Raw genomic sequence first — 12,269 nt, 5'->3', positions numbered from 1 at the left:
GTAAAATAAATCATTCAAACCACTGTAGCCAGAGTAAGTCAGTATACCTTACAGTACTACAGTGCATCCACAGCCTTTTTTTGTGTTATGAAATTTTGCATTTGTAATGCAGGTCTCCTGATTCCATCTACAGTTCAATTGCTGCAGCTACCAAGGGCAAAAAGCACTCCAATAAAAACTGATATTGAATGGGGAAATTCAATCAGTCATTGCTTTGTAACAAAACACAGAAAAGGCTAAAACAGACAGCACTTGTACTCAGCAACAGATATTGTCAAATTATATACATTTTTATTCAGAATCAATAATAATGTGCAGGTTGTTAGGTGACCAGAATTTTACGGGACTGATTCCTCTCCAAGGTAGAACAAAGTCCCCATTCCTGTTGCAATGAGCCAGAGAAAAGCTATCCCCCTGTGTTCTGGATTTAAGTATTGGCTCAACTGTTCTTAATGTAAGGAACCAATGTATCCATTTGATAATGTGTGGGTAGAATTCCTTTTAAATTGTTACACAGCAATTGGACATTACTTGTTTTTCTACATATTGTGCACAAAATACTTTCACAGGTGTTGTGCTGAGGAGTGTGCTGGAGATGATTATTTAGAGAATTTGTTTGTTAAAACATTTTGAATGGACTTAAATTTTTTGTTTGTGTCCATTTCAGGGACTTCCTTCTGGTGTTTGCTGGACATCGTACCCATCAAGAATGAGAAGGGTGAGATGGTGTTGTTCCTCTTCTCGTTCAAAGACATCACCGACACGCACGGCAAGAGCCACCACAATGGCAGGAAAGAAGGTATAGCTGGAGAAAAAGCGACCGCACAGAGTACCACAGCGTAAGAGAGAGGTTAAAGGGCACTCCTTTATCTGACCGTGACCACTCTCTGTTGCAGAGGACAAGAGAAGGAGCAGGAAGACCAGCAGTTCTCACTTCACGGAGGCAAGAAGGCGGGGGAGGACCGTCCTGTACCATCTGACCAGCCAGTTTTCCAAAAGGAGCAAGAGCGAAGTCAAGCTAAGCAGTGTGAGTACTGACCCGGGATCACACTGACCCCTGATTCACACTGGTTATGGCACTCCACACGCCAAGCATTGTGATCGCCAGGGATCAGGAGGGGGAGACATGACACAATCAGTGTCTCTCCACAGTTTGTGTTGATTAGTTGATTTAGGCAATTTGAAGCAATCTGCACAAGTTCTTCATGTGTACTCCTTTCTCTTTATTTCAATTCAGAATTCATTTACTTGCCATTATAGAGCGTAATTAGGTTTAAGTGTCCCTCAGGCACTTTGCAAATGGGTGTTCGTGTAAACGTGTGATGAGCGATTGATGGGTTGATTGTTAAAGACAAATTCAACGCAGTGTTTCTGAATTTCCCGAAATTTAGCACAGCTTTCTCAGAGTAGGTCGTTTTCTTTAAATCTGAGATTAAATGTATCTTATTGGTGCGCGCTATGTGTGCCTTGAATGGGCCCCAGTGGAGCTGCTGAGAGATTTGCACGTACTGTACATTACATGATGAGACAAGGGCGTAAATTGTTCTCTTTCTTCCAAGCAACTGTATTTGCCTCACAGAAATTGGGCTAATCCCATAGTAAATTGGCTTGTCCCTGAGGACACTGTTTTAAGAGTTAGACTAACAGACTCATCATTTGCTTACTTCAGCACTACAGTTTTCCACTAAGACTCAGCTCTGCATTGTGTGCCCAAATCTGCGGCTGGCAGGGACGTAGCTGTGCAGAGGCGCCAGCAATAAGCTGCCTGTTGCTTGGAGACCTGAAGCCGTTGCTATGGAACAAGGGCAGAGGCATTCAGCCAGGAGGTTCACAGTGGAATGTGATTACATCACCTCTTAAGGCATCACTGTAACTGTCACACCTGGGTGACACTGCTAACAATAACGCATGGTGGAGGTTCTCCATCATCCCATTCCTCCATCTCGCTCTGTCATCAATGACAGACTCCCAACCCTGTGTGTTAGCTTTGGCACTAAGGATAGCCAATGTCTCACTGTGTTTTCATTCCTTCTGATTTCTATGGCCTTTTATTGGATTAAGTATTTCTGCCCTCCCCACCCTTTACAGCATATGTCTACTAGTCATCTGTTACTCAGAAATCTGCAGTGTTTCTCAGTCAGAGGTTGGAGTTATAGAAAGTAAAGTATTCCAACTCTCCAATTAGCTCATTGCAACAGTGTGACCATATGTATCAATTATGGGTATGAATTGTGGTGTAACACAGCCAAGAGCAGCAGAAGGCAGACCCAGGTCAGACAGGGGACAGTGGCTGTCCTAGTACCACAGGAGTAATTTTCTAATTCAACAGCAAGGCTTCAACGCATCATCTTCCTCCATGTCCAGATATGCGCACCACTCAAAACACACATATGCGGGATGTATGTGTCAGTTAGCTTCACATTCATAGCACTTACCTGAAATATTTGAAGTGTTTTGGGAAATGTTATGTACTTAATAAACTTCGCAGTGCCAAGACACAACTGAGACATGGTCACAGGTGGTGGGCACTTCTATTAACAAGGTTTTCTTTGTGTGTGTTCGCTGGCTATCAGTTCTCATGTTTGATTCAAACATGGAAAGCAAATAGCAGAAAAATAAAAGTCTAGAATGGGAACATCTAATTCTTCCTCAGTATGAAAATCAGACTCACAAGCTTTTATCTCTTTCCTCTGCTGAGAGCAACTACTAACTTGCATTTAAGATACAAGAAACATTTAAACGGGGACAGATCATTTAAAAAGTGACTGCAGCTTAGCAGTATAATGCACTCCAGTATTTTTTCAGCATCTTTAATGCCTTCATGTTAGTTATCTTCAGTGTGACTAAATGCCTGTTTATTCAGCCAGTGTGGACTTGATTTAGTTGGCTGTCATATTGGGTCATATTGAAAGAGATATTCTGAACAAGAGTTTGGTTATGCTCAGATCCTTTTTACAGGTGTGAAAAGTTAATCTCACGGAGCACACCAAAACACTGACTCACAAAAAACACAGATTCAAGTTATAGCGCACAAGGTGGTCTCTGGTTGATTGTAAACAAACCGTGGTGCAGTTCTCCCTCTGTGTTTGCTGGTGTGAAATCGATCTCTTTCTTTTTGGGACGGAAGCTGTGGTGTAATAATTGAAGTCACTCAGTCTGAGCAAAAGAAGGCATAGTTTTTTTCTGATGACCTTTATTGGCCTGTTTCCTTTCCCATGTAACATGAGTTATGTGATGAATATGATGCATCGATGTGACTGAATGCCTTTGCAAAGCTTCCAAGCATCAACTCATAAAAAAGCACAAAAAATACCACATGCACACGTTTTCACATGCTATTCAATGGACAAATGAACCTGAAAGAAATCACTGAAAAACACAGAGACTGAACAAGAGGTGGGATGATGAAAGGCACGTGTCCACATTCACACACAAAAATGAAATGTCACATCTATGTCACCCTGTGCAAAGCAGTTCCATTACAATGAAGTTTTTCACTCAAGCATGTGAACTGGATGAAAAAGCCACCTTAGTAACCACCTTTCTGCTTTTCCTTTAATAAGGAAATTAAATGGTGTCCTTTTTTAGGTGGCTAACTAACATTCTCCCTAAACAGCATCCTGCCTGGTGTTCACATGTGCTGTAAAACAGCTGGAAGTGTAAGGTGCATAAGGTTAGTTTGTCTTCTGGATCCCCTGCAGGGCAGTCTGTGTCTTGTGTCCTCTGATCTGTCATGCTCCAGTGTCCCATAACATGACCATGCTCATTTCAGATAGGTGGGCAATCAAGGTACACCCTGGAGGAATCACAAAGCCTCTTTAAGCTCTGTTTTGTTAAAACTGTCTTACTTAGTTTTACTGCACAGCTCCACTGTACTGTACACCAGGTACAGTGGAGCCTGGCTTTCTGTGCCTCAGGACATCCCACAGAAATACACGAGTCAACATACAGCTCAGCCAAAAGCCCAAATATGGCCACCTCTCTCCCGGTTCTTGGATCAGGGATGATGTCTCACCAGGCCACCCCTCCGGCTGTGGGACAGTAGGCACATTTCAGGCCAGCCCACCTGGTCCTTCCTGAGTTCCCCCTCCCCTGCGTCTGTCCTCATCCTGCGTTGCACTTCCGATCCCACCTGCAAGCAGATGGTGCCACTGAGGAGACGCACCACAAAGGAGCCGCAATGTCACACCTTCTCCTTTCGCTGCATTTCTGAGACAGAACAACACCATAGGAAAGACACTCTCTATGTCTTTCAACTCTGTCATTTTTTGGCTCGCAGCACTTAGAGAGGCGCTCTGTAATTAAAACATATAAATTCATCATCCATTGTCTTGATGCCCGAAGGTCAGCATTTTTAGTAGCTCACTTGTCCATGACTTCTAGAATTCAGTTAATTCATGAGTTTATAAAATCTCATCAGTTTGAACTGGCATGCGATTTTATCTGCTGTAGTTTTGGTAAATAGTGCCTCTGGCCAAATGCAAAACAGTTTGGTCACGGTACATGTCAGCGCACCTGGAGGAAATGAACAAAGACAGCAAGTGGGACCAAATGGCAGTCAATAAACTGTGAAATATATTTTGCAGAGGAATACTTGGCTGATGGTGATATGATGGTGTGTGTGTGTGTGTGTGTGTGTGTGTGTGTGTGTGTGTGTGTGTGTGTGTGTGTGCACATGTTTGGGTGAGCACATGTGAATATAGATATGTGTGTGCACTTTTTTGGGTGGTTGTGCACATGTATGTAGGCATCTGAGTGTTTGTGTGTATGTCTGTATGCCTGCTGTATGTGTGTGTGCGTGTGTGCACATGTATGCATGTGTCTGAGTATGTTCTCATGTGTATATATGTGCATGTGTATGTGTGTGTGTGCGTGTACTGTATGTGTGTTTGTGTGTGTGTCTGTGTGTGTGTGTGCGTCTGTACGCGTTTGTCCGAGTGTGTGTGAGGGGATGGTGGGGGGAGCAGGAGCCAGCTGCTCCTCACAGTTCCTTCTGAAGGCTCAATCTGTTACTAAGATTGTGCTGGGAGTCAGGGCTGACATTCAGAAGCACAGCACCCGCGGCCACAGCAACTGCTGCCCAAGCACCCTGCTTTATTAAATGCATTTTTAAGCACTGGGAAAAGGTTCACGTACATCACATGTGCCCAGGGGGCCATGCAGCCATGCAAGGCAGTCCCAGCTATCAGTTTATTCATATATGGTTTAATGTCAAGTAAACATACATATGACTGCCATTCTTTATCATTTCTTTCAATAAGCCTTCAACAGACCCAGACTGAGTTCTGGGAAGTTATTAAACTCCTTCACAGTCATAGTGAAAATCCATTATCATTCTTTATTTTACTATGCCCAGTCACTGGAAACTTCCAGCTATTTTGTTCTTGATGGATTTGTATCTGCCTTGCACATGCCAAAAATCCCACATGCATAGATAATGTCTTGGGGACCTCTGTGTTGATGCTATGGATTGCTCTTTTACTCAAAGACAGGCTGCAGGGGGAATTGTCCAACAGAAATATATGGTTAATCCCCTCTGATATCAGATGTTTAGAGCGACTCAAAGTCACTCTTCTCCCTGCAGTCACCGAGGGAAGCATGAGTTCCAGCGGTTTTCAGAACAAACCAGCATATAACTATTCTTATTGCAGATGTGTCTATTTAAAGTATATGACCTCTATAAGAAATACTGTTACAACCTACATTCTGGCTCAGAATTCCCCCTTCCCCCACCTCTCACAGCTTCAGCTGAAAGAGATTTGACAAGAGCGCTTAGAACTTTGGAGGCAGTATGGTACAAACACACAACTCATACGTGAGTGCGTGTGTGTGTGTGTGTGTGTGTGTGTGTGTGTGTGTGTGTGCGGGTATGGGCACATGCACATATGTGTGAGTGTGTGAGAAATAAGCTCTGTTCCAACTGACAGACCTGTAACGGTATAATTCTCTTCCTTGAGGCATTGGATGGCAGAGAGTAAGACAGACTGAAGCAAAACAGGGGGAGATTAAAAGAATATGAAATGCAAAAAGACATTGCTCATTCAAGGATGTCTGTGTGCATGTGTGCATGCATTTGTGTGCACAAGTGTGAATGTCCCCAACTAGTAAGTGAAAGCAATGTGAAAAGATAAAAAAACCAAGGGAAATATATCTAGCAGGAGTGTTTGGCCAGTTAATTTCCAAGCAAGTCCATGTGATAGTTGCCTTTGGAGCATGGCAGGTGTGAATTCTGTGAATAAGACAAAGGATGCAACTAAATGGTCAGATTAGCGCAATCTGCCTTCATAAACACATCATAGGGACTGCATTCATGAAATGAGCTTTGGTGTGCCTTTGGATCTAACGGCGCAAGCAGAAGAGCACAATTGCAATCTGCTCTGCCATAAGGGAAGGAACTGATGGCTGGTCATTCTCTACCAGCAAACAATGTTCAAATAATAAGCTGTCTTAGAATCAGCGCGTCTCTGAATAGAACGAAGCAGCACATCTCTATTTGCTGAGGTTGGCAGTCTGCTTGTATTCAGAAATGTCCTGTGCTTTGATCAGCCCCTGAGCACCTGTCCCTGAAGATAGAGGCCTGACAACAGTGTCGGGTTAAAGAAGCCGAGTGTCAGAGCAGTAATGTAGGGCGATTTCAGCCTTTCAGACACACTGCTTACCAATACAATTCACAGGACACATCCCAGGGCATATAACTGACAGATCTGCACAAAAAATAACTCTCACCAATAATTTCCAGGTAGTTGGCAAGTTGCAAGTTGGGACAGCTGCAATTGACTAGTGTAAAATTCAAAGCATAAGGCCTCCCAGTTAAAGCATGGTAAAATTAATACAAGCCAGCATTAACTACTTTTGAGGTGGGGTGGGGTTTTTTTATTTTACAGCACAAGAAAGTGATTAACTGCTGCTTGTCAATCTATAGCGATTAATAGTCCTGAATAATTGATTTAGTTTAATGTACAGCAAACGTGTAGACCTAATTGTATGATTGCAAGGGGTTTTAAAAGTAATTGTGGTGGATCCTGAGAAGTGTTTGCCCACACCCAGCTGGAGTCCATTAAACCTCCAGCTCAGACATTGCCACCATGAGCCAGAGGCAGTGAAAGCCAGATTAGTACCTGTACGGTTTGGTGCTGACTACATGCATAAACCCGTGTGAGCATAAAGAGTACGAGTTTGTCTTTGTCCCTGTTGCTCAGATCTCACAGGATCTTCTCAATGCAGTTGTGTACCTCTCTTATGATATGAACACATCTCTTGGTGAAGAACACAAAAGGGCTGAAACTGTCAAGGATTGAAGATGAATGAAGTGTCTTGAGGCTGGTATTATGATACAGGACATCAGTCTGCTGTAGTAGCATTGTTTTGAGAGTAAATGAGATGACAGCTTATTGATGCAGGGACACAGTCAATGCAGGCTTGCAGTCAGCTGTCGACCCTTCACAGATCCCAGTGAGTGACAGGTTGGATGGCAGCCCACTCATATACAAAGTACATGCAAGTGGTCTGATGACAGCAGACAGGATCAATACGATGTAGGTTGTTAAATGAGAAAAGTGAGAGAAGATGACACGTATGGTATGTAAGACAGTATTCGATTTGGTAAGTGGTCGACCTGGGAAGCACTTTATTTCACATAGAGAGGTATGTAGTTGACAAACAGTTGGATAAAATTTCTGGATGGATAATGACCAAATTACAAAAACTGTCAATACAGAAAAAACTTTACCATGTCATATTCTACCATTACATTACATTAGTGGCATTTAGTGGATGCCCTTATACAGAGCAACTTACACAGGTTACGCTTTTTCTTTTGTTTTTACGTTATCCATTTATACAGCTGGATATTTACTCCCAGTCAATTCTGGGTTACATACCTGGCCCAAGGGTACAGCAGCAGTGCCCCAGTGGGGAAATCGAACCAGCAGCCTTTCTTCTACAAGCTCTGCTCCTTACCACTATGCTACACTGCTGTATACCTCCTCTGTATTTCAAAGCTGGTCCCATGAGTCCTTTAAATTCAAACCATCCACAAATGTAACCCTGTCACCTGCATTGACATAAATGGATGATGTCAGACATTCTAGTATGACTTGTGTAGTAGGAATGGACTGCAGCAATTTGCACCTTCTGTCTCAGAGTGATATAAACTTGTTTCATTTTATGTAGGTTTATTTCTTGTTTGAAAATGTACTTCTATATTCTTTGTGCTACCTCAAGCCCGGGATGAGAACACAATGTTATGAAATCACACACCAGGCCATCAGTTTTTATGGCTTGCTTTTCATACCATGGCCCTTTTCTCCACAGCCTCTCTGAGCCAAGAATCACGTTACTGTGCACCCTCCCCTGTTTTTTATGTAATCTACGGTAACCCATTTCAAATGAGTACTCTAGTCTTGACCTGGTTTTTATGCAAGTGTGAGTGCATTAGTATGGGCTGTCTAAAAGACAAGGATGTGATATGATGTTCAGTGGAGGTTGGTTCCTCTGGTGTCAGACAGATCATCCGCTCAAACCGTTCATGTGTTACATTAAGCCAACCACAAATAAGTGCTGCCTCTCTTTGCCTCCACTACTTCAAAGGCCCTCTGTCACAAAGGGAAACAACTCATTTGAAGATATTATTATAATTATTATCATTATTGTCATTTATGTCAGTCTGAAAATGCTACTGTTCAGGGCAAATTACAATGGCTGAGATAATTGCAACAACAACAGTGATATTAAACAGTGTATGGAATTTTATTTATTTATTCATGTGATTTTATTTATTTATTCATTTGATCAAATACAGAACATATAAGACATTTTAAAATGGAAGTACAATTCACATGGAAGCAATTTAATACAGGGAAGGGTAAAGCTGAGGAACTGTATCTTCCTGAAAAAATAATGGGTTATTAGAGGACAATATGATGGGTTACAAGAGCAGGGTAAATTTAAGGCATCCTCTGAGGTGTGGGTAGGGGGAAATTAGAGTGTACAGAAAATGAAGAGGTAATGATTAAAGAGGTGTGTCAAGGCGACAAGCAAAGGAACCGAGAAACTTCACAGTTTTGCTGTTGGTGGGTAATTCATTCTGGTATTGAAAAGTTATAGAAGAGACAGGTCCACATTTATCAACAGTAGAATGTAGGTGGATGTAAGAGTCTAACTGCAGATGTCGATGGGGGTTTGAAAGGGAATGTGTGAATAAATGGTAGGATAATAATAAGAGGAACATGGTTAACACAGCAGTGAGCAAGATTATCTTAATTTTGTTTTAATGTCTATTATTGATATTGTTACCCATAACCTTATCTGCCTCACTGAAGTGCTTAGAGGGAAAGAGTGATAACTGAACAAATGCCTGTTACTCTTTAAGATGTACTGTAAGGTCTTCTGTAAGGACCTTTGAAAGAAATGCATCGTCACCCGTAAGCCTTCATGAAGGTCCCTTTGAGATGTTAGTCAAGACAAATTCTTTTGAAAATCCAGAAAGTAGAGTTTGATATATGCATAGGAAGAATGAATGAGTAGAAACACACAAGAAACAAGAGGAGTTGAAACAAAAGTGGTTGGACTCCTGCCATCTCCATTTAAGCAGGTCTGGAGGGATTTGGGCTGGAAAGTCTACATTTAGAGACAGTGTGCTTTCTGGTTAACTAGAGCTCAGAATTTTCTTTCCCAATCCAAAGCTGGACTGGATAGCGTTTGAACTGCCCACCATGTGATCCGCTGGCCACGTTGCTGGCAAAGCTTAATGAAGTGCAAAGATCAAATGTAGTTGCTTGGGCCTGAATGACATGTGGCGGTGTTGTCCCTCTAATCATTGAGATCCTGTGGGCGACTGGAGGAGGGGTGACTGGGGGTGATGTGACCCCTGTGATGTAAGCCAAATTAAAAGATAGCTTTTGCTTTTCCTGCATCTTTCTGAAAGGCTGTTAAAGGGGCAGAGGCGGTTGTTATTTAAAGGCCTGTCTCCTGGGCTGCCTTTAAACAAATAAGGCAAATACCCTGGACTTTGGAAATGTAGTGACAAAGTCAGAAAATGGTGCTCTCCTACACAACTCAGGAACTGATCATGCAATGTTCTCTTCACTCTCCCTACTTATTAAAACCACACATTATCCGTGGCTATTGAAGACATGCGGCATTAATCAGCGGGACAATCTCCCGTTTTCCACAGTGAAAGAGGCACAGATGGATTTGTCACTGTGCAGCACTTTTCTTCGCCCCTCGCGTGCAATCACCAATCTCATCCTTCCAATTATCCTGCAGAGCAGAGGCTCTCCAAGCATTGGAGACTCATTAAGGAGATTATCCGGGAAAATGGCACTTGGCGGCTTCAGAACGTATACAGGGGAAATTCAATTTAATACTTCATTACACTGTCGCCTCTGCCAATGCCAGTTTTCTTGCCCCTTTAAGTCAAGGGAATTGTTTTGAGACAAAAGGACCGCTATCCACTCTCCACTGGTCGTTTCTGCTTTGTCATGGATAAAGGCCAGGTTCCAAAGCCTGCAATGTTACATGCCAACTGCTTGCAGATATTTGCCAATATTGCAGATATTTACATGGCATTTCTTGCATTGTTCTTAAAATGAGCCACAATCTCAACAGAGTGTTCCATTAATCATTGTGTCTGCAGTGATATTACATTCACTTATTTATATTTTTCACTTCATACATTGAATCAATGTATTTCCCAGGGATTTTCCGTGGGACAGGAGGATTGACTCTCTCCCCTTTCTTGTTGTCCAGAAAATGCTTTTGCCAACTGAAGCTTAAACATATTTATTAAAAATTACCCTGAATGTGTGGACAGTTGGCAGGGAGCACAGCCATAAATCATGTAGGAGTAATCTTACCTCTGGAAGACTGCAGTTTTTTGTGTGGGTTTTGACCCTACAGAAAGTGGAGGTTCCCTCAACACAGCCATATCGTGAACAGAAGACTCAATGGAATTTTAATCCCACTGGCAAGATGTATGCCTTTCAGTGACTGTTGGTGCAAACAGTTTCAGTGTCTCCACTGCTATGTTGTATTTGCCATCTGCTACAAGCAAAATGTACAATTGTAAAATAGACTCTAGAATGAATGAGTGAGAAGCTCTCTCCTTTTAGCGTCTGCCATTTCTTCTCTAGAGCTTGTATGTCATTTTCAAAAGCATGGAGCCATGCTGTAAAAGGGCTCTCTGGGAGATTGCAAAAGATGCACCACTGGGTTCAAGTTTGCAACTCACATTACCAATATTTTACCATTATTCAAAGAAACCTTGCTCTATTGTCACAAGCTCTATCAATCACAGTCCTCCTCAGCCTCATTCCCACATGTTGACTCTTGCCTACCCCTGCTACTTCCTCCTTCTCCTATTCCTTTGCTTTCCCTTACCTATCTCTACTCGTTTTGCATAGAGCACAACAGTACCTGATTGCTTAAACACTGAAGGAATGATTACATGGACAATTTATAAATTACTCCAAGCAATAAGTAAGCAAATTATTTAAATTTGGGGACTTCCAGGTATAATTCCCGGTTCTAAATGCAGAGAAAAGTGATAGTGATAAGTGATAGTGGATATGTCATTTCATATTGATATGTTTTGTGTTAAATCAAATGAAGTTTCACTACAGGCTTTAACAGAGAAAAGGAGACTGCATGTTTTTCCAGTGTTTTCACAAGTGACATTAGCGCAACTGGGTAATATTTTATGGAACACTTGCTTTTCCAGAATGTGTTCGAGAGGCCATCACTCCCAGAGTATAAGGTGGCAGCGGTGCAGAAGTCCCGCTTCATTCTGCTGCACTATAGTGTCTCCAAGGCTCTGTGGGACTGGATGATCCTGCTGGCCACCTTCTACGTGGCTGTTACAGTGCCCTACAATGTGTGCTTCACTGCCTATGATGACTTGGATTCTGCCGCTCGCAGCACCATCGTCAGTGACATCGCTGTGGAGATGCTCTTCATCTTGGGTGAGAGGCCTGTTTTCACAGTTTCCACACTGCTGTGGGTTTGTGGTGGTCCTCTCCCCAAGGATAAAACAGATTAAATCACAGGACAGCAATAGTTTTTTGGTGGTTGTGTTCTAAGAGAGTGAAAGCGTTCACTTTAACCTCCAACAGTAGAAGGCTGCATTGTGGGATACTAGAGACCACTGAGAAAAAAACAGATGCCCCCAAAAATGAAGGATGCTGTAAAACATGAGATACAACTGAGATGCAGTCACACTATAGCTACTAAGGTTTTGAAACCACCACTTTAACGCCAGCATACCGGTACTA

The 12,269-nt window shown here is 42.4% G+C and overlaps 1 protein-coding gene across 1 annotated transcript in view; it reads left to right on the top strand.

Moving 5' to 3' along the window:
* LOC118785469 (potassium voltage-gated channel subfamily H member 4-like) overlaps positions 1 to 12,269 on the top strand; it is a 52,199-nt gene that overhangs the window by 22,362 nt on the left and 17,568 nt on the right. The window contains exons 3-5 of the mRNA XM_036540172.1: positions 668 to 799; positions 897 to 1,027; positions 11,720 to 11,960. Coding sequence (XP_036396065.1) covers positions 668 to 799; positions 897 to 1,027; positions 11,720 to 11,960 — 504 coding nt within the window. The remainder of the gene's footprint in view (positions 1 to 667; positions 800 to 896; positions 1,028 to 11,719; positions 11,961 to 12,269) is intronic.

This window comes from Megalops cyprinoides, chromosome 1 (genome assembly GCF_013368585.1).
Source record: "Megalops cyprinoides isolate fMegCyp1 chromosome 1, fMegCyp1.pri, whole genome shotgun sequence".
NCBI lineage: Eukaryota > Metazoa > Chordata > Actinopteri > Elopiformes > Megalopidae > Megalops > Megalops cyprinoides.
The sequence above is the reverse complement of the archived record's forward strand: the minus strand, read 5'-3'. Positions and strand labels throughout refer to the sequence as shown.